General features: G+C 38.9%; 1 protein-coding gene across 7 annotated transcripts in view; it reads right to left on the bottom strand.

Annotated features, from left to right (window-relative positions):
* Nucleotides 1-4,459: 4,459 nt before the first annotated feature.
* The window catches only part of HELZ (helicase with zinc finger), a 155,842-nt gene continuing 136,693 nt past the window's right edge, over nucleotides 4,460-23,608 (bottom strand). For all 7 annotated transcript variants that reach the window (XM_027047953.2, XM_027047957.2, XM_027047955.2 and 4 more), the window contains 2 exons: nucleotides 14,787-15,039; nucleotides 4,460-9,247 (listed from right to left, as the gene is read on the bottom strand). In XM_027047953.2, coding sequence (XP_026903754.1) covers nucleotides 8,910-9,247; nucleotides 14,787-15,039 — 591 coding nt within the window. In that variant the 3' untranslated portion in view covers nucleotides 4,460-8,909. The remainder of the gene's footprint in view (nucleotides 9,248-14,786; nucleotides 15,040-23,608) is intronic.

Raw genomic sequence — 23,608 nt, 5'->3', positions numbered from 1 at the left:
CGCTCGCACGCGCGGGCGCACGCGCTCTCTCCCTCTCCCCCTCAAAAATAAACATTAAAAAAATTAAAAAATAAAATGATGGGGTTCCTCAAACCTGAAGAAAGGGATTTCCATCCACTAGAGAAGTGCTTTGTTTGGACAACACTGTGTAAGTTAAGCAGCAGAGTCCATTTCGGAAGGACGGATCTTCAGCTGCTTAAAACCAACCACAGGGGTATTTGGATGCTGAAGTGTAACCAGCCCATTCCAGCTCCCCCTCCACCAAGCCAACCTTCCATCTTTGTGCCTGACCTGCACTCCACACACCACGGCCCCACCTCGCAGTTTGGATGAAATTACATGTTCTCACCAACTTTCGCACTCCTCTCATTCTCAGAAAAATGCTTTGGGGAGCACCGACGTGGCACAGGGATTCACACCCCAGAGTCGTTTCCATTTCCCCAGTGAAGATGGAGCCTGGGTTACTTCATCTAGAGCAGCCAGCAGCTCAGGGAGTCCTCCCAATCCATTTGATTTATAGGTAAAGAAGCGTTTCTCCTTCCAAAACCCAGAGATGATGTATGTCGTATCGGATCAATCCAACTCAAAGAAACATGACCCCTAGCTTGAAAACTGACTCGCTGCTATGAGGAAGGATTATGCATTGTCCTTAGGAAAGGATGATGGCCCTATCCACTTACATTTACAAACTTCAGGCACAGTATATTCAAGTTAGATTTATGGTGCCACATTATAACAGGATGTTAAAAATAAAATAGCCAGGGCACACAAAACGTTCTGGGACCTGCTAACGCTTCTCAAAATCACATCATGGCAAATGCAAAGAATTATTTCCCCAACAAAACTAAGACCCTGACTCAGGGCAATTTTCTGCACAGCCAGCATTTTGGGGTTGGGGGTGGGTTGAATTAATGCCTGTCACACCACTGTGGGGTGTGTTACTATACCCACACAGTGTACTGACACAAATTAGGTTTACGAGTTCCGAAATAAATTCTGGGCTGCACAAACCCAGCATTAACAAGCGACTTTGGTGATTTTTTCCCGATGACTTAGGTCCGTGTTGACCTGCAACTCGAGAAGGGCACGTTTTCTCGCCGATCCCTTGCAGGTAACACCTTAAGCCTTTAGGCCTTTGCTACTGCTGGGGTTCAGAGATTTAAGTGAAGTTGCAAATTTCCAGAAACTAGTTTGAATTTTACAAATTAACACTGAGTTGTTACTCTGGGCTAGTTTCACTGATTAGAATCGTAGATAAAGGCAGAGTGCTGCGCCTAACTGCAGTCAGACCTTTGATCATAAAAGTGAAAGGAAGCAAAGCAGTGCAATTCACACGTAATAAACAAATCTCCAAATTATTAAAAAGGCATTTTATTATAAATACATTTTAGTTGTAGCAGTAAAATACATTTTGTTACCATGAATCTTTTAAGACAAAAGAACTTCACTGAGACAATGATCACAATGTAAGAACTGTAACCCCCCCCCCCCCCCGCCCCCAAATGGAAAACTTGTTCTAAGGAACCAAAGTAGCTAAAGTAATTCCAAAACCTGGTTAGAAAAGAAAACGATTGGGGGAAAAAAAAAAAAAAAAGAAAGAAAGAAAGAAAGAAAGAAAGAAAGAAAGAAAGAAAGAAAGAAAGAAAGAAAGAAAGAAAGAAAGAAAGAAGAAAGTAAAGACCCTAGAGAGTGGGTTTGGGGTTATTTTATGGTACAAAGTCATTTTTACTTTTAAGGATAAACTCTTTAGGTATTAGAACCTCTCAGATGTGAGGTATCGTTAACTGCGAAGAAAAAAAAATAATTGTTATAATTTTTCCAGAAATTATGATTATTCGACGGTTGCACAACTGGTCCTTGGAAGAGGTGGAAACAGACCATCTCATATCTAGCCTCCCTTCTGGAAGACCTGATGAAGACCCGGTATGAATTTGCTAAGTAATTGATTGTATGAAGTTAGCTGAACAAGAACTGTATTTTTGAAGCATTAAAAAAAAAACAAAAACCACCTGTCACTAATAACAGGACCCATTTAATAAAATGCAAAACCCATTACCTTTATAATTTAGAGGAGAGGTATTTTAATCACCATCTTTACCTAGGATACAACTACTACATATAACCAGTACCTTCATGGGTTCCAAAGAATCAGGTCAGATGACTGGCACAGAAAGCGAATACAGTACAATGTCATATACACGGATTGACAGGAAGCAGGCATGGTCTGGATATATGGAAATCCAAGACCTTCCTCCATATGGTGGCGGGGGGGAGGGGGGACTGAGAAACATGTTCAGGTGGAGCCCACACGTTGGGACTTCAACCTGGACACAAGAGCCCTCTGACCTACTGAAAGACAGAAAAGAGGTCTTTGTAGACAAGGCATCGTGCAAAGCAAAATGTAAATAAACCGAAGCTCCCTGTGAGTTGGAAATGGACAGAGTAACCTGTGCTGAACGTAGAAACAATCCCCACTGAAGGTAATCGAGCCTTTCAAGGAGGAAGTACTGTGTTTGAAGAATTCCAAAGCTGTGCGCTCTGGGAGGCTTATCATGTGCGCTTCTACGTCTAAGCCATTCTATAATTACCTTAAAATATCTTTTCTCTTTCTAGTATCTCAGTTAATTCAAAGCCAAACTAAAAACCAGAGGCAGAGCCCGATACCCCTCAAGCTGCAGTCCAGGGGGAATATTAACAACAATGACAGTAATATATGAATTTTAAAAAGACTTGTCAGATTTATTGTATCATAGTTTCTTTCTCAAAAACAACTTGTTTATACATGTGCACCTATGGTTTATGAACAACTCATGCTGTGTAGCTGGTAGATTCCCCTAGACTGTTTTTGCAAACATATATGGATTTTTTTTTTTTAAGTAGCAAAGTAATCAGAAACAATCATCAATTTTCTGCCATATACAACACTTCAGGCTCCCCTAACCCCTGCCAGCATGGCAGAGAATCCAAAATAACTTTGTTAACCTGAGAAACACATAATTTGAAACGCAAACCCTTTACCTTCATCCCCCCACCCCCAACCAAAAAAGCCATAAAAACTACGAACACATTATTTGGGGATTATCTATTGCTTCCCATGCTCCATGTCACTGCCATCCTAAGACAGGGCCTCCTGTACTCGGTGCCTCTTGTGACGTTCTGATGGCTTCCTTTTACAATTCTCATCTCCACATGTACGATCAAGAACAAGTCTAAGCACACCAAACAAATGCACAGCTTCTAGAACAAAGCCCAGGCTGCAGGGTGCACAAGACCAAACTCGCCCCAGAAATGAATGAGGGCCTGCACCCTGACGCGGACAAGTATGCACAGACCTTTAGCGGGGTCGGCAGTGGTGGGGGGGGGGGGGAGGGGGAGGTGGTGACAGCCACTCCAGAGGCTCTCCTCTCTCCTTAGAAATCTTTCTCCATGAATGTTCCACTCACGGCATCAGAATTATTAAAATGTCTCAAGTGATCGGTTGTTTACATCGAGGAAAGAAATGCATGGTTGGAAAGACCTTCAGGCTTTCTCTAGACCAGCGACTCTCAAACTGTGTGGTTCTTGGACCAGCAGCGTCGCCTGAAGATTTGTTGAAAATGCAAATGATCAGGCTTCAGCCTGGGATCAGAAGCTCTGGGGTGGGGTCCAGCGATCTGGATTCCAGCAAGACCTCCAGGTAATTCTGATGCCAGCTGAAGTTTGAGAATCACTGCTCTCCCCTGCTCAAACTTCTAAAATCTTAAAATAGGATAGATATTTAAACAGATGCTATTGGGTGACTTCTGTGTTGAAACTATGTAACTTGCTACCCCCTTTTACTTCTCAAACATCAAAAAAAGTAGTAATGAAAAAATTCATTTCAAAAACCCCATTTTTTTTAAAAGTAATATTGATTTCCCCTCCTAGACATAGTTCTAAGGCAGGCAGTCACATGCTAGTATGCAAAATAAAATACAGAAGAGGCCTCCTATATGAGGTGTAGAAATAGCTAAAAAGACACCCCAAGAACATAATGAAAATTCCATAATATTGTTTAATGAACTCATAGAATTATATAAAACTTACTATGCTTTATGCTTAATATTTGTATCAAAATAAAATCTCTCTGTTGAACAAATTGCAAATAAAGTCTGGTCTAATACTCTGATTACTGAAACTATACGTATATGAATGTCTCTGGGTTTTCTTCATGCTTCAGTTTTAGAAGCTTTAGACTACTGTATAACTGGGTTTGGGATTTAACCACAGCTCACATTACTAAGTCTAGATTCTTCTATCAGGTACCTCCCTTCAAAAAAATTTAAGAAACTCCTGTGACTGTTTCCTGAAAGTTTATTCCAAAGTAGATATTTCCCATCATTTCTAAAATTTTAAATGTTACACTAAAAATGTCTCCTTTTTAATGTCTGGTATTCTAGTTTAAAGTAGTAACATTTTCTGAATGTGTCTTAGAAGAATGTTTGACGTTAGTAAGATTCACTCCTTTTAACAATGGTCTTGAAATTGCTAATTAAGCAGATGTATGAAAGTAGTAAGTGTGAAGTTAGCAGCTTTACAATAAAATCTCAGCAAATAAACATCCAACTTCAAGTAGAAGGGAAATTCGAGATGCCTAATATAATGTGCACTTTGAAGACTAGCATGTCACTTACTCTTTCATGGCGGTCCGTATCTTTATAAAAAGACGACATCACTATGTGATATTCTGAACAAGAAATCGTAGAACATTATCCATTATTTCTAACGATTGTGGCAAAGAAGGGAGAGAAAAATCAGATCTATTAACACATTTACTTTGAGATTTAGGAAGACACATATGGCGGTGGTAGAAATTAAGGGTTTTCGTATGTTAGGGGGATGGCTCACAAGAAATAATTATAAATCATGGTAAATCATAAAGGACAAATCACTACCTTTGTGGGGCTAGAAGAAAACAAGAAGTGGATGGTAGCCTAAACAACACTTTAAGGCAGCAATCTGTATCTATCAATATATTTAAGGTTTCAATCATGTATTCTTAAACTTTTTCCGGGATTACCTTTTTAAGGACAACTCCAATATGAAACGTCATCCAAGTATAACAGGTGTCTTTTTAAACAACTAGTTCAGTCAATCTAATTTTCTTTTTATCTTGAAATTGTTTGTTCACACCCTGGATCTCAGGCATGGGTGGCTCTCTCTAGCCAAAGTAGCTAGAGATACATTCTTATATGCTTATAGTTTCGTTGCTCTCGAGATGTATATACATGAAAAATATTAAACACGTAAAGTAACTACACTAGAACAAGATACTACTATATGTTACCTATCTCAAAGCGAGGAAATTCAGTTAGCTTTCTCAGCAATTTCAATGCCTCCATCCACAAGGAAACTATTTTTACAAATAGGTCTTGGAGATTGCTATGTTCAATTAGATAATGCTTATTCAGTGGGAATTCTGCGTATTTTACTTATTCTGCAATTCTTTGAACTGAAAAGACCAATTGATGTTTACACTCAACCTGAACTTATTCTAGGATCTCTCATGAAAAAAACCACACAAAGCAGTTTGTTATTTCGCATATACAAAATGACCTGGATAGAAAGCGTATCTGTCTGGGGAAAGGAACATTAAGGTCATGTTAGTTTAAATGGTCAATAATTAACTACTGATTAATCAGAAACAAAGCTCTGCTATAACAGTTTGGCAAAGCATGTGCCAAAATGGCAACCAAAGCCCCTTTTAAAAGCAACACCAGAAAATATCCACATTACACTGAATCATGAGGTTTTTCAAATCTTAAATAAAATCATTGTTAGATCAGGAAAGAAAAAAAAAAAAAACTTCAGCACAGACACTCTACAGATTCTATCAGCCAAAAGAATTTCTTCAAGGTAAAAAAAAAAAAAGAAAATCTCAAGCAGCACTGAAATTAAAAAGCGAGATGAATTAAAAAAAAAAAAGTTCTGGCAAGAAAAAGGAAACACCTCAGAGTGATACAAAGAAGTAGAAAGACATCATGTGAACAATTAACTTCACTTAAAAGAAATCAGTACTAGAAGAAAAGGAAGCTGGTAATACTTGGCATCATCCAAGAGCTAACATCAAGGTTTCTTCAAAAAAAAAAAGTTCCGTCTGAACACTAAGGATGAAACTAGCACTTAAGCTGTTTTCTCAGTCTGCTTTGTGTGCATTTGCTAACTACTACCCAAGGAATACCCAGACAGCATGAGCCACGCCTCGTTTCCACAGAAACTTACAAGGATTCCCCCGGTAAGACTCAATCAGGATCATTGCAACACTTTACACGCGCGTAAATGACAGATTCAAAGCTCAGCTGGAGAGATGGCAGTAAGTAACACTGAGGAAGAGTAAATGTGTTAGAAGACACATTCAAAACTGAACCTACAAGGGCAGTAGATGGAAACAATATCCAAATACTTGACCGGTTGTTAAGAACTATCAGGAAAGGAGGAACACTGGGACACAGCAGAGCAAGGAACTAATAAGTAGCTATTGTTTTTAGTTTTTTGGAAATAACTTCTTAGAACAGGGGTGTCACGACAACTCAGCAGCTTCCTTATCCCAAGCTTCCAACATCAGTATATTTATATAAAGTGGTGGGGTGTGCACCTGACCTCTTTAAATATAAATACAAATAAGTTAAAACTGATATTTTTTAAAGGTTCAAGTATGGAAAACAGAAAATTCGGCAATGACTCCATGACAAGGGATTAACTCAAAGCCCTGACATGCCAGTTCTGTCTTCGTAATTATCAAAATGCTCTGAAACGTTTATCCGACTTGCATTGTGGGGGAGAATCACGGATGCAAAAATTATTGTTCAGAGACATCCTCCCGTCAGGAAGATCTGATTTTAATTTGGGCTCTATCTTGCGTTTCGTCACTGAGTCGAAACGCAAAAACTTCTTGTGACTAAAGTTACGTTGAGCAAAATGTGACACAGTTAAAGGTGGCGGTCGGACATCAGAGAGACAAAATGTGGTGCCGTAAGTTGCTGGCTCTGTCTTCCAACTGTGATTTATACTAACCATTAATACGTCTACAGTCCACAGGTCTCCATCCACTGCCTCACATGGAGACTCACAGCCCATACACGGAAGCCGCAGACAAATGATGTGCACCCACTCTGAGCAGAAAGAGCTGAAGAAAACAGGTGTTCTCCTTTTCCTGCAGGCTCACTAACCCTTAACCAAAGGCGTTCTCTTCTCCTAAACTGTCTAAAGGTTACAGGGAGTCGGAGCTGGCCAACAGCAATAAAACTCCAGTCATAGAGGAGCTGTGAGGAGTTTTCTTTAACCCTGCCACCACTTTTCAACCCCATTTCAAAAATTGTACTGTGAATACAGGATGGCCTATTCAAAAGTAGTCCTCCAGAAAAAACTATTTTTGAATGGATCATCAGGATTCACTGGTTCATCAGCAATGTTTCCGAACCTTACGTTATTTAAAAACAAAACCAAAACCAAACCAAACAAAAAGAACAACAACAAAAAAGTTATGTTGTAGTTTCAAGATTTCTCTGAAGTATAAAAAGTAGGACTACCCAACCAGGAAAACAAGAAGGACATGCATTGTTTCAAGGGTGTTAGAAGACCACAAGTTTTAAGAGGGTAAATGTTTTGCTTTGGATTTTACCAAAGTTCACTGAAAACAATTTTTAGACTGTAGAATATTTAAGATGGCTATTTAAATTTTATATTTTTATACAAGTTCAGTGGGATTATAAGAATCGAAAGACATGAAAAACAAGGGTAGTTTTTTGCCCCAGATTTCGATGAATTTTGATACATGTTGGACAAATATCAGATTTCTTTTTAATGATGTTCCTCAAACAAAACAGTTAGCAAAATATTTGAATTGCCATGAATAATGTCACATTTTAATGTAAACATCAAATAAGGTACCAAAATTTTTACTGGAGGGGGGAAAAAAAAAAACAAACCTTAAAGCGGCACAATTCTTTATACCACTGGGGGGAGGGGGGGGGGAGAAAAGCCAGATTACAAACATTTACACATGCATAGTGAGAAAAAAAGGATTTTACTAAATTCACGCATTTTTAAAATAGTTATCAAGTCTACTAAGCACCAACAATCCTAAAAATTTTTCAGCTTCATGATTTGTTTAAAAAAAAAACACACACACACACACACACACACTATCAAATTAACGTTAAAAACAAGCTTGAAGTACAGCTTGTCCAAAAAATAACTAACTATGCCAATGTTTTTTCATGTTACAAAAAACAGTGGCATACAAGATACATTTGCAAAGAATGCCTTTAACTCTATCCTACAGTGGATGGAGATTACAACAGCACATCATACAGAGTCTAAAACTATAAAAGTTTTAGAATGCAGCATCTTGTCACAAAAAAAAAAAAAAAAAAACTGATAAAACTTAAAGTATTTAGAAGATGCTGCCCCTTTATTTTAAAAAATTTTAAATGAATTTAAGCAAAAATAACATACATTTGTACATCAACTGGCCATTTCTGGTACAGAAACCCAGCATATGGTAATATTATTGAATAAATGTAAATGCTACTTACAATTTTTTTTCTTTTTAAATACATTTTAGACAAAGTTTTTTTTTCTTTTTTTTTTTTATAGTTGCACAATTAACTCTTAGCTGCTAGCTTGATGCAAACATATGTAACAATACACAAATTTAAAAATATTTTTTATTCTACATAAAAGCTGTCAAAAGACACGTCAGAAATGCAAAATAATGGAATATACTTTTAAAAAATTAGTTGCAAGTCTAGCAGCAAAGCAATTAAGTGAGAACACATTTAATATTAAAACAAAGGGAACTGTGCATCTATAGAGGAAGTCCAACTATCTTAATTCTATTGATATAAACAAAAATCAAAACATTCGCCCTGGAGGGGGGAAAAAAGTGATTATTTGAAATAGGAGTAAAAGCCATTGCTGCCTGATGAGCTCCCCAGGCTGAGCTCCTGGAACAGAGACAGAGGGTCGCTACTCTTCTTGGCCTGCTCAGGCTGGGGCCTGGGCTTGGGAGGGGCCCGCAAAGCGCTGGCGTACGACATGGCGGGCTTGCTGCCCCCCGAGCTCTGCTGGCTACTGCTGCTGGCCGACTCCGCGATCTGCTTGTTGGGCATGAGTGGGGGGAACTGGCCGAGATGCCGCAGCACATTATAGTTGAAGGAACTGGACACCTCGAGGCTCTCGGGCTTCAGCTGATCCTCAGGGGGTCTGACGGTCTTGGGTGGTGGAACTAGAAGCGGAGAAGAGCGACACGGCTTTAAGGGCACGCCTGGCAATGCTGGCGCATCTCGTTAGCTCGACGTGTCACAACTGGCTCTCGTCCCCAGGAGCTCCGTGACGGTACAGCCCTGGGGACAGTCAAGTTCTGCCACAGAACGCTGAAGTCCCAACACATCGAATCAAACTTGTGAATCTTATCAATGCTTGCAAAAGAACCGACTATGTAAACTGGAATAGCTAACGTATAAAAACGGAAGGTCAAACCTGAAGATTTGCTTCGCAAAACTAATTTTATAATGGTACACCTTGATATTTAATACGTTAACTGCTCAACTTTGAATATGGGAACTTACACGTTCTTTCTTAAATAAAAAGGAGCTGTGTATGCTGACTCCTGGTCAAAATACCTTTTATTTTTAACCTAGGTAATAGTAACACTCGATTCCATTTCTTAAAAATGCTCTCTTTTCTTGTAATGTATCAATAAACACAGGGTAAGGTACGGGAGAAACAACTATAAATTTTACTTCACATTTCCTATATGTAATCTAATTTTTAACATCCTTTAAAACTTGACCCCGCTCAAACAGAACTACCCTGTGACCCAGCAACTAAAACTACTAGGTATTAATCCAAGGGATACAAGAGTGCTTTTTCAAAGGGGGGACATGTACTCTGATGTTTATAGCAGCCCTATCGGCAATAGCCAAATTATGGAAAGAGCCCAAATGTCCACTGACTGATGAATGGATAAAGAAGATGTGGTATTTCTACAATGGAGTATTACTTGGCAATCAGAAAGAATGGAATCTTGCCATCTGCAACAACGTGGATGGAACTGGAGGATATTATGCTAAGTGAAATAAGTCAGTCAGAGAAAGATAAGTATCATATGACTTCACTCATATGTGGAATTTAAGAGACAAAACAGATGAACATAAAGGAAGGGAAGCAAAAATAATATAAAAACAGGGAGGGAGATAAACCATAAGAGACTCTTAAATACAGAGAACAAACTGAGAGTTGCTGGGAGGGGTTGTGGGTGGGGGGATGGGCCAAATGGGCAAGGGGCATTAAGGAGGACACTTGTTGGGATGAGCATTAGGTGTTATATGTGAGTGATGAATCACTAAATTCTATTCCTGAAATCATTATTACACTTTATGCTAACAACTTGGATGTAAATTTAAAAAAACAATAATGGCGCCTGGGTGGCTTAGTCGGTTGAGCGTCTGACTTCGGCTCAGGTCAGGATCTCGCGGTCCGTGGGTTCGAGCCCCGCGTCGGGCTCTGTGCTGACAGCTCAGAGCCTGGAGCCTGCTTCGGATTCTGTGTCTCCCTCTCTCTCTGCCCCTGCCCTGCTTGTGCTCAGTCTCTCAAAAAGTAAATAAACATTCAAAAAATAAAATAAAATTTGACCTCACTCTTCCTAATTTTATTGTCCACTAAACCATGACTTACTCTCAAACACTGCTTTTTCCAATCCTTTAAATGTTTAAATAATTTTCCCTCTACTCTTCTAGGTTCTTGTCTGAGACAGTCCCTACAGTAAGACAGCTGAACAGGAGAAAAACAAACAAATGTTTAATAAACATGTATACCTTCTGTATACATGAGGGAGATAGATCCAGGAAAACCGAATAACTCCCTGAAATGGCCCAAACCAGCAACTAAAATGACATGTCCAGCTAAAGACAAAAGATCTTGGGTGTGTGAGGCAGTTACGTGAGGATACCAGGAAAAGCACAGTGAACAAGGTTGTTATGCAGGGTAAGTTAACTTAAGGGTAAACTGTTTTCTCCATTGATAGTTTCTAGAAATTTAGAACGATCCTCTTCCTGGTGCAGCGAGGGAGACATTCTTACAAAGAGAGACCTCCCTTGTAAATGTAAAATGTCTCTTACCAAAGGGTAACTTCCACCCAGTTTTCAGAGCTTCTGTGTCTGTAGTTTCTTAAAAATAATCATCCTGAAATAATCTTTATGCCAAAGAGCATGTTTGGGGGCGGTAAATTCTGTTCTCCCTCACTGACATTGTACTGGATTATAATCATAATACACATTCACTAAGGATAATTTGAAAGTTACAGAAAAGGCCAAAGAGGAAAAGAAGTCAGTTATACCAGAGATAAGCCTTAAGTTGGTGTTTTTTCCTAACCACATCATATAACACAGATACTTCATAACTTATTTAAGTAAACTCTCATTTTTATTTTTTATTTTTAAATGTGTATTTATTTATTTTGAGAGAGAGAGAGAGAGTGAGTGAGTGAGTGAGAGAGACCAAGCAAGCATGTGTGAGCAGGGGAGAGACAGAGAGAGAGGGAGAGACAGAATCCCAAGCAGGTTTCATGCTGTCAGCACAGAGCCTGACAAGGGGCTGGAACCCACAAAACTGTGAGATCGTGACCTGAGCTGAAATCGAGAGTCAGATGCTTAACCAACTAAGCCACCCAAGTGCCCCAAAGTAACCACTGTGGAGCCTGCTTGGGATTCTGTCTCCTCTCTCTCTGCTCCTCCCCTGCTCGTGCTGTCTCTGTCTCTCTCAAAATGAATAACTAAACTGAAAACACAACAAAAAACAAAACAAAACAAAAAAACCTTTAAAAATTCATAAAATTCTTCAAAATTAGTTTAAACTACCTAACATCTTTCTAGAACATTTCCCACTTCTCCATCTAAATGTCATTGATTTTTGTGGGGGAAAAATGCTTTTAAAAGCACTAGTTTAACAAACATACCATGATGAATCACTAAATTCTACTCCTGAAATGTACATTACACTATATGTTAACTACCTAGAATTTAAATAAAAACTTACAACATAAAAAAATAAAAACCTCACCAAATATTTCAGTATAACAGCAGACTGTACTGTCTAACACAATACATAAAATAAACATCTTATTGATTGTTCAAGAACTTACTATTTTTACTTACTTTACTAAGTTTTATTATTTAACCATGTTCTCATTTTCAGGACAACAATTAAATATTTTCAACTAAATAACCCGTACAAAACAGTTCTAACTTAATGCCTACATTCTTATTTAACCACGAGCTCAAGATTTTTATTAATATGACTTACCACATATATTCCAGATAAGAGAAACTATTCTTTAAAACTATTACTAATCTGACAACCGATGATGTTATTCAATGTTGTCTATCTCATCTTAAATTTTCATCTGTACGTTAATAGGGAATGTCTGATAGAGTACTACGTACGGTCCCCAAGATAAGTGAAAAGAACTCAAACACATCCGCATGTTGGGAGAAATGAAGCCTATCCGGCGGCCCGGTTGACATCACCAGGTGTAAAGGCTGAGCCGTGTGACTGGACCACCCACAACCTCATGGGCACAAGACCTATTTTCATTATCTCCTTAGTCAGCAGGCATTCACTGAGAACGTGGAAGTGCGATCAGTGACAAAATGGGAAATCCAATGTTCAAGAAGGTCAAAGACGTGGTTCTTTGCTCTCGGGATGAAAATTGAGAAAATATGGCCATATCGGACACAATGACCACTTTTAAATTCCTAATCAAAATGACATGAACAGTTTTCTTCAAGAAGTCTCAAGTCTCAAACTTCAGAAAAAAATTTCCCACGTGGTAATTATTCCCCTTCTGACCCACGACAGGCAATGGCTGCACTCCTCTAAAAATGAATCAATAAATGAATACTGATAGTTGTGCTTCAGAAGACTTGTGGTCTTGAGCTCATTTTTTAATACTTTAACTGTTACTTTCAACAAAAGAATACTACAATTTGTCTACCAGTAATGACAAAATAGTAATTGTATATTTGTGGAAAAGATACCATAAAATGACATGCACTTTGGACAGTTATTTAGGAACTTTCTACCTTATCAGCTCAAGTCAGGTTTTCATTGATTTTGGCCGTTATCCTAAAATTTAGGTGGAAAAAAAAAGAGAGAGAGAAAGGATGTTGTCTTTAAAGTAAGTTATAATAGGGGCGCCTGGGTGGCTCAGTTGGTTGAGCATCCGACTCAGCTCAGGTCATGATCTCAGGGTTCATGGGTCTGAGCCCCAGATCGGGCCCTGTGCTGACAGCTCCAAGCCTGGAGCCTGCTTCCGATTCTGTGTCTCCCTCTCTCTCAGCCCCTCCTCTGCTCACGCTCTGTCAGTTTCTCTCTCTCAAAAGTAAGTAAACGTTCAAAAAAACGTTTTTAATAAATAAAGACAACGAAGTTATAACAAAACAACCAAAAAGTAACAAGGGCCACCTGGGTGGCTCGGTCAGTTAAATGTCAGACTTCATCTTAGCTCAGGTCAGGATCTTGTGGTTCGTGGGATCCAGCATGGAGCCTACTTGGGACTCTCTCCCTCTCTCTGGCTCTCCTCTCCTCCACTTGTGCACATGCATACACACTTTCACTCTCAAAATAAAACTTCAAAAAAAATTCCTTATTACTGATTTTGTAAATGAGATGTTTCTCAATTAATACACGGCAGGTATTAATGAATGTCTTAACAATTAAAATCACAATGTGTCTTTCCAGGAAACAAAACCAAAATCTTTTTAATGCTTTTGTCCTACCAAGTCTATTGTTCTAAAAATATGTTTGTATGGTACATACTCAAAAATGGGCCAGTTGCAGAAACAATAGATTCACATGCTAAGAATGAACAAAATTAAATCCCAATACAAAGATTAAGGCTACCAGGGCAGAAATTCACCCAACAAAGATCACAGGCTTATTCACAAAGATCAATGTCTACAGCCTACAAAGAGAAGGCTACAGGTTAGAGAACTCAAACAGTATCATTTGTTTCCGTACATTTAATATCTTTTTAAAAAGAGGGAACAGATAAAGGATAAAAGTGCATTTATCTGCATTCAAGGCTAAAGACTTTAGACTTCCTACCCAACAACATAAGAGCCTTGTCCATTCCAATGCCATTCTATGCCTTTTTTTTTTTTTTCCTCTTGAAGCTTTAGATTTCTCAGTTCATTAGAATATAAGGAAATAACACAGGATTTCTAAATCTCAACATGCTGGACTTTATTGGTTTCTCTCGTGGCCAAACTCTATTGAATAGCAAACTGTCAATGACTTTACTGACAATAAATCCTTGGAAACTGATGTTGACCCAACCAACTCCCGCCCCTAATCCTGGGGAGAAAACAAACAAACAAACAAAAAACAAAATCCAGAAAACAAACTTTTCCCAAGCAAAGGTGATTCTATTTAGAAATTTAAATTTAGAATTTAGATTAAATTAGAATTAGAATTAAATTTAGAAATTCAAATTCCATTACTTCTTTCATTCATGCACACAGGTAAAAATGATCCAATCGATGAGCTCCCCAGAGACAGATCTACTTCCCTTTCAGACCATAAATATGGACAACACTGTATGGCCTGAGACACAACTACAAACTTTGAGCATTAAATATGATTCAAAGATAATAATATAAATGGGGGGGGGGGGAGGGGGCGCGGGAAGAAGAAAAACTCCATAAATATCCAGGAGCCAAGCAGTCAAAAACTGCAGTTTTAACAACGCACCAATTCTGTCTTACCTATCAACTCTCTGGGTTGAGCTGTCCTGCTGGGTCCATTACACGGAATGTTCTGATAGGGGGTAGATGAGGTGGTGTTTACCCAGGACTCCGGGGATGAAAAGTTGAAAGAAGATTGGCTACTATGGTCCTGAAGCTCTTTATACTGAGCAAGACTGTCTTGAGGAGTGCTTACTTCTTCAGAACAAGGCTGGACTGAGCTAGATGAGATTCTTCTTTGGTACAAGGGCCGACCAGGTCCTCTGGGTTCATACTACACGAAGAAAAAGGAGAGTTCATGAATTAGTGGAACTTACACCGCCTCCCCCTTCAGTACACAGCAATCCCACTGTATGAAACAGCAGTTGTCAAAGTACTCTCTTCTGTCACTATCACCCCTCCCCACCACCCTGCCCCAAAAAGCAGCCTGCACTCTGGACACAGTGTTCAGGAGACCTGGGTTTAAAACTCAGTTCGGGCCCTTAGCAGGTAGTCCTATGATAACACACATCTAATTTCTGGTTCTGGGGGCACCTGGGTGACTCAGTCGGGTAAGCATCTGACTTTGGCTCGAGTCATGATCTCATGGTTCGTGGGTTCAAGCCCCACGTCAGGCTCGGTGCTAACCGCTCAGAGCCTGGAGCCTGCTTCCGATTCTGTCTCTGTGTCTCTCTGCCTCTCCCCTGCCCCAAATAAATACCTATTTTAAAAAATTAAAATAATAATAATTTCTGGTCTGTAAAATACGGAACTGAACTACCTGTCCTCAGTTCTAAAAGTCTATTACCGTCTTAGGGAACATTAGATTAAGAATGAAGAAACGTATCTACTCAATATTAAATGGGGGAAATTACAGTCACAGTCAATTAAACCACGGCCACCTTGAATGGCAACCCATTCTAGATTTCTCTCTTGTGCCAAATCTTCACAGCCTCCCGATTTATTATTCCTCAGACTTAATGGCAAGACAGGACTCCTCAAGCCCAACGTGAAGTACTCCTGATCTGGCTCACTGCATGTGTGTCCTTTCAACACAGTCTTCAATGGTCACAGAACATTACTTTCTTCAAAGCAATCCTTTATAGGTTTGAAACCCAATTAACTTACTGCTGGTATTTTCTCCTCCCTGAACCACACAACCCAGATCCCTTTAACCCTCTCAACAAGACCCACTGCCAGCCATTTCAAGACTGCTGACTGTTCCCCACGCCCTCCGACCGCTGTGACCGATATTCAATCTCCATTCTGGTGGCAAGGCTGTATGAGTGGCAGTTTTAGGTATGCAGCCTCAGCCTAGAGCCAGACTATCTGGGTTAGACCTCAGGCTGCATTTACCAGCCAGGCGTCGCTTGGGCAATTGACCTTAACTCTTGGGAGCTTTGTCTGTAAACATGGCTTCGTTACCCACAGGACCTGCCTCTCAGGATTGCGGTTAAGAATTAAATGAGTTCAGCATGTACAGTATTGAGAACTGTTCCTGGCACACAGGAAGGGCTTGCTGTCATACAAGTGCTTTAATGTAACTTATAAAGATAAGATTCCACATAGAACTTAAATGACAGAATGAGATGGACTTTTTATTGCCCCCTCCCCCTCCTTCTCAATAGTAATAATTTATTATTAAGTTTGTGATCATTATGCTTCTGAGGAATCTTTTATTTATTTTTTATTTTTTTATGTTTGTTTATTTTTGACAGAGAGAGAGAGAGACAGAGCATGAACAGGGGAAGGGCAGAGAGAGAGGGAGACACAGAATCCGAAGCAGACTCCAGGCTCCGAGCTGTCAGCACAGAGCCTGATGCAGGGCTCAAACTCACAGACCGTGAGATCCTGACCTGAGCTGAATGAAGTCGGATGCTCAACCGACTGAGCCACCCAGGCGCCCCTGAATCTTTCTTTTACATTACTGTTAGCAATAACTGGAAATCAGGAACTGAAAATTAGATTACAAATAAGAGAAAGAGATGAATTAGCACAGTAATAGCAGTTTGTTTGTTGGGAATATAAGCACAAACAGATATTGTCGGGCCAGTTAAACGCAGGAAACTGGGTATAAGCACTGTGAGGAGAAAGTCTTCCTAGATGAACCACTAGAATATAAAGCAAGGGAGGGAAGGGGTCTGGACTGGCTGCTATTATTCAGAAGGGTAGGAAAGGACGGGAGGAGAGCAATTTTCTCACTATTAAACAATGAGCACCCAAGTCATTTCTTCATTTCCAAAGTTTTAGCTACTGAATAGAAAGGAAAGAGATCCATCTAGTTAATTCTTTTCATATATTTTTATTGTTCTTCTGTCTGTAAGTATAATATTGAAATTCACCTTCAATTTTGCTCTGCCGTAAAAGCAATTTTTTCAGGGGCACCTGGGGGGGCTTAGTTAAGTGTCCAACTCTTGATTTTGGCTCAGGTCATGGTCTCATGCCCCAGCTGACAGCATGAAGTCGGCCTGGGATTCTCTGTCTCCCTCTCTTTCTGCTCCTCCTGTGTGCTCTTTCTTTCTCAAAATTAAACAAATATTTATGAATGAATGAATGAATGGATGCATGCAACTTGTATCAATGATCATTCTGAATTTGATTCTGGTTTTCTAGAATATTAGCCATCCTGTCAACTGTGAGTTTAATCAGCACATTGAAATTTCTTGGTCTAGGTCATTAAATTACGATGCTGAGTAGAATAACCAACCTTTCTAAACTGCTTTATGTTCCCTAAGGCTAGGCAATCCCTGAATGATTGATCATTCATTGATCATGATTGATCACAACAGCCTGTGCAGTATGTCTTTTTTGTCAAGGTTTGTTACGAAGATCATCAGCTCCTAGAATCAAAATGAAGTGTTTCTTTGTGTTACCATGCCTTGAGTGTTTAGTAAACAGAGCCACAATGTGTGGGAAATCACATTCTAAAGTATTTACGTGTGAATATGAAAGTAAAAACAACTAACATCTGTTATGGGCTCAGAAAGAACAGGTTATAATAAATTCCCTGGGGATACACAACATTAAGGATATTCATATGAACTTCAGGCATTAACTTTATAAGCCTTTTTTCATTAAATAATAAACATACGTGCACTGGTAGTATAAACAATACCTTTTTACAATGAATAGACACATAGACCACAAGGGGTGCCTAGGTGGCTCGGTCGGTTAAGCGTCTGACTCTTGATTTCAGCTCAGGTCTTGAGCTTGCGGTTCTTGAGTTCGAACCCCGTATCGGGCTCCCCGCTGACAGCGTGAAGCCTGCTTGGGATTCTCTCTCTCTCTGCCCCTCCCCCACTGTGCTGGCTCTCTTTCTCTCAAAATAAATAAACTTTAAAAATCTTAAAATAAAATGAGGAAAACTAACAATCACAAACCAACAGAAAGGGTGATATGAAAGGAGGCAATATTCAATTAAGGTTTTTAAAAGATGCGTATCATTTGTATCTTTCGACTGAAATTCGAAAAACAATCACACAGCTGACATGCAGAGCAGGAGTTGTGCAATACTGGGTAACATATTTATAATGGTTCCTAAGCGGCTATCGACAAAGATGAATGTGCAGATGGAATATGAAATTCAATTTCAAATCACATCATGAATATGATTGATCCTTGATGTCAGAGAAAGAACAAAAACTTAAAATTATTTTTAAAAAGCCTACTGGTACATCTATTTCATACAACATGGATGAAGGTAATGTACGAAAATATGATTTGCTTCTTTGGATCTGTCCTGAAAGGAATTTGAGTAAAAGCAGAGAAATCTTGATGACAACTGAAAATAAATGGCTTATATACCAAACAAATTACATTTTAGCGGTTCTGCAGTTTTCAGCATACGAATCCTGTACACGTTTTGTTAGCTTTAAACCTATTTCATTTTCCTTTGGGCTATTTGTAAATGGTATTGGCTTGTACATTTTGGTTCCCAATTATACATTGCTAATATACAGAAATGACATCGATTTGTGGGTGTTGGCTGTATAACCTGTAACCTTGCTATATTCACGTTAGTCACAGGATTTTTGTTGGTTTGTTTTCTGGATAGATTCCTTGGGTTTTCCTACATTGACAATCATGTCATCTTTAAACAGGGACAGTTTTATTTCTTCCTTTCTAATCCCTTTGTCTTTTATTTCTTTTTCTTGCCTTACTACTTTGGTTAAGATTTCCAGTACAATGTTAAATAGGAGTGCTGAGAGCAAACATTTTACCTTGTTCCTAGTTTTATTTATTTATTTAGATGTTTATTTATTTTTGAAAGAGAGACACAGCATGACCAGGGGAGGGGCAAAGAGAGAGGACACAGGGACACAGGATCCGAAGCAGGCTCCAGGCTCTGAGCTGTCAGCACAGAGCCCGACGGGGGGCCCAAACTCACCAACCATGAGATCACGACCTGAGCCGAAGTCAGATGCTTAACCAACTGAGCTACCCAGGCGCCCCTCTTGCTCCTAGTTTTAAAGAGAAAGCATTCATCTCTGCCATTAAATATGATGGTAGCTGTGGGATTTTTACAGGTACTCTTTAACAGGTTGAGGAATTTCCCTTCAATTTCCAGTTTGCTAAGAGCTTTTATGCATCACGGACATCAAATGTATGTGGCTTTCTGGTTTTCGGGGGGGGGGGGGGGCGCGTGTATCTCTTGATATAATCATGTGATTTTTCGCTTTACACAGTATGGTGGATTATACTTATTTATTTTCAAATACTGAACCAGTTTTGCATTCTGGGAATAAGCCCTGAAATGGTCATACTGTATTATTCTTTTTTATTTTATTTTTTTTTATTAAAAAAATTTTTTTTAATGTTTATTTTTGAGAAAGAGAGAGATACAGAGTGCAAGCGGGGGAGGGTCAGAGAGGGAGACACAGAATTTGAAGCAGGCTCCAGGCTCTGTGCTGTCAGCACAGAGCCCAACGCGGGGCTTAAACTCACAGACCACTATATCATGACCTAAGCCGAAGTCAGATGTTTAACGGACTGGGCCACCCAGGCTCCCCTGTATTATTCTTTTTTATATACTGAATTCAATACACTTAAGTTTCGTTGAGGATATCTGCATCAGTGTTCACAAATATAAGTCTATAGTGATGCCTGGGTGGCTCAGTCTGTTGAGTGTCTGACTTCAGTAACTTCAGCCCAGGTCAAGATCTTGTGGGTCATGGGTTCAAGCCCCACATCGGGCTCTGTGCTGACAGCTCAGAGTCTGGAGCCTGCTTTGGATTCTGTGTCTCCCTTTCTCTCTGCTCCTCTCCTGCTTGTGCTCGGTCTGTCTGTCTCTCTCAAAAATAAAAAAAATTTAAGTTACATATACATATATTTGTATGTTTGTATATATGTATATATCTGTAGTTCTTCCCTATATGTACTGGATTTGTCTAGTTCTGGTATCAAAGTAATGCTGGCCATATATAAGTATTTCCTTCTCTTCCATTCTCTGGAGAAGACTGTGTAAATTGGTGGTATTTCTTCTTTAACATGTTTGGAGGAATTCAAATAGTAAGCTATCTGGGCCTGAAGAATTCTTCTTTGGTAGGTTTTTAAACTACAAATTCAGGGTCTTTGATAGTCAATAAATATTTAACAAAAGAATTAAAATGTTGAAAGTTGAATACCGTATTTTCTATTTAATTTTCCCAAGATTTGAGGAAGAAATTCTGGACTTCGCACTCTTACTTAGGCACTACTTACTTCAAATTAGCTCCTCATAAGGTTATCATCTTTTGTTTAAAGCAATGTGCTATTAGTTTCATAGAGAGGTACAGAGTAACCCAGAAAGAAAGAAATTAGAAAAGAGGGAGGGGAGGAGCATCCCTGTTTCAGTATTCCTGAAAACAATCAATATTGGGACGCCTGGGTGGCTCAGTCGGTTCAGCATGGGACTCTTGGTTTCGGCTCAGGTCATGATCTCACAGCTCATGAGTTTGGGCTCTGTGCTGGCGGTGCGGAGCCTGCTTGGGATTCTCTCTCGTATTCTCTCTCTCCCCTCCCCCCCTTACCTGGGTACACATGCTCTCTCTCAAAATAAATAAATAAACATTTAAATGAAGAAAACAATCAATATTAGCAAGCCGGGAAAAATGTGAGGGATACGCTGTAGTTTGCAACAATGTCTATGGGTTCGTGTGATGTAAGCTATAGAAAAGTACTTGATAACTTACAAAACAGTATTTTTTTAAAAGGCATAGTGTCCAGTTAGTGGTGGAAACTGGCCCGAGACCCCTAAGAAATAATAATAATAAATGAATATAAAAGATCTACAACAATCAAGACTGATGACTGGTCATCAATAAAGGACACATTTCTGGAATACATGGAGAGACTCAATGGAGGAATGGTGTCTGTGGAAGAAGGACGGAGTTGCAGGACCAACTAAGATGGGAACCAATCAGCCCTGCAGACTGAGCCCTGAGGCTCAAGCCTCAGCAACACCAGCCACAATGGCAAGTGAAGCGATAAAATTGGGGGGTTAAATGAAAGTCTATGCAGGGAACAGCTGGTCTCTCCCTGTATTCCCCCCAACAACCAGAGGAATTCAAGCATTAAAAGGTCCCCAGGGAAAAAGCCTGCCAGGCAGTAAGTCCTGGGATACATACAAAACTCCCCAGTTGCTTTTTAGTGAGACAGATAACTGAAGGTTACTAGGCATTTAAAAAGAATCTCCACCATAAAAGTTGGTCACAGGTACACAAACAGGAAGGGGGGGTAACAATGATGTTTTAAAAATATTTTAAAAAATTTAAAACATTGTTTTAGTTCCTACAGAAATACTAAACCTATTAGATCAAACCCTCAACTGGTTTCCTTGGGGGGGGGGGGGGGGAAGGGTGTGTTACATTTATAAAAATACAAATAATCAGTTATGAAAAAGGAAAAATTTGAGAATAAAGAACTCTTGGAAATTAAGTATTTGTGGCCTCAAATCTAAAATGCAACAGAAGGGTTTGTAGGCAAAATTTAAAAAAAAATCTTTCAGAAAGTAGGAAAATACACAAAGATATCAAAATCTGACAGGACCAAAAAAGATTTGGAGAATCCAGGAGGTCTAACAACTTATCAACAAAAGCTTTAGGAAGAGAGAAACACAGAAGAGACATGGTAGAACAGAATCAAAGAAATAATGTAAGACAATTTCAAAGAGCTAAAGGGTAGGAGTCTTTCTCTAGAGAAATGCTACCTCAAAGATCTTTCTGTGATGATGGAGATGTTCTGTACCTTCGCTGTCCAAATGAAATGTGGCTAGTGGAAATAAGAAACAATATTTTATCTCATTTCAATTATTTTTAAAATAAAATGCACGATCTTAGGCAGAACTTTAAAGATGACTTTAACGTCACATTAGGTTCAAAAGATTCAATCATAATGATAGGTAAATAAGAATTGGCCTTAATTTCCAAAACCGTGGTACATTTATTTCTGGGTTTTGTTATTGTTTTTCTTAAAAGAAGGGTATACTGAAATGAATGTGACTTTGTAGCACAGTGTATTAAAATCAATTTAGTTCTAAATAAAGAAAAATACCATTTGAAGCAGCTCATAGGCAAGGGCACTTGCAATTTGCAAATAGTATTTTTCCCACCGAGCATTTATTTTCCTACATCCAAACACAAGGTAATAGAGGAAATACTAGAATGAATGCAGTATTATATCTAAGAGAGAAATGTCAGATTCACTGCTGTGACATTTTGAGCTACCCTGAATCTATCTGGCTCTCGTTTACTCTTCTTGAATGTGAAACAGCCCAGCTCCATTAGAGACCACAAAGTCTCTTACAATGAGAAAACGTCAGTTTGGGTAGGAAAGAAATAGTACACAGAAGTTTGCCCTCAAGCTCCTAACTATTTGCATTCTCTCTGAAGAACCATAATTATCATAATTAAATAAATTTCCCAGCTTTAAAACACAGGTAGTGCCAGAGAATCTTTGTTTTATTTTTAAAGAACATTGAGAAATGAAGTACATTCCTTATAGTTAATTTTCTGGTATCTGAGATCTCTAAATTAATCATTTGAACAGTCGAACATTTAGCAGCTGGAACTAGACAGCTTTTAAGAATGAAGAATTCTAAAATGAACCATCAACCCCCCAGCCTCCCCTCCAGAAAGGAAAACTTTATACATCTGAAGACCTCTTTGGTCCCAGGAATATAATTTGGTTTCCCCCAATCTCCACCCCCATATCTACTTCACGTCAACTGCCATCACTTCTTGGTTTGCAGGAAGAAACCTTACTTGAGGCATAAAGAGCTGAGCAGTGTGAAACAGCGTAGGGCTGGGAGTCCGGAGTCTCAGCTCCACTTTGATTAGTAAAACTGTGTTAAGCTGCAAGTCTCTCAACATCTTGGTGCCTCAGGCTCCTTTAAAAAGGAGGAGTGAGAATAAATGATCTTCAAGGCCTCGACTACCTCCAAAGTTCTCGGTTTTTTAAAAGAGGCTTCAATAAATCAAAGTCTTTGTCAATGAGAATATATTTAAACTCTTGTTTTATTAAAATATCCAAATATGGGAAGGGAGTAGAGGGAAAGTGCGAATAGTAATACAGAGAAATATATGGGGGTAGTAGAAATGTCCAGTGTGTAGATAATGGTTATGTTTTCATGGATATCTTCCATGACCAAAACCAATATATTGTACAATTTAAATATTAATTTCAATAAAGTAGTAAAAAATTTTAAGTTAATGCTAAAAAAAATAAATAAAAAATAAAATAAAATATCCAAATATAATCCATTAACAACTTTAACAATCATCAACAATTTGCTGTATCTGCTAAAATAATTCAAATATGATACAAACCTATTTAAGTCATCTAAATTCAAAACCTATACAGCATGCTAACTGACTATAATAAAATGC

The sequence above is a fragment of the Acinonyx jubatus genome, chromosome E1, assembly GCF_027475565.1.
Source record: "Acinonyx jubatus isolate Ajub_Pintada_27869175 chromosome E1, VMU_Ajub_asm_v1.0, whole genome shotgun sequence".
NCBI lineage: Eukaryota > Metazoa > Chordata > Mammalia > Carnivora > Felidae > Acinonyx > Acinonyx jubatus.
Note: the sequence above shows the minus strand (reverse complement) of the source record. Positions and strands in the feature narration are given on the sequence as shown.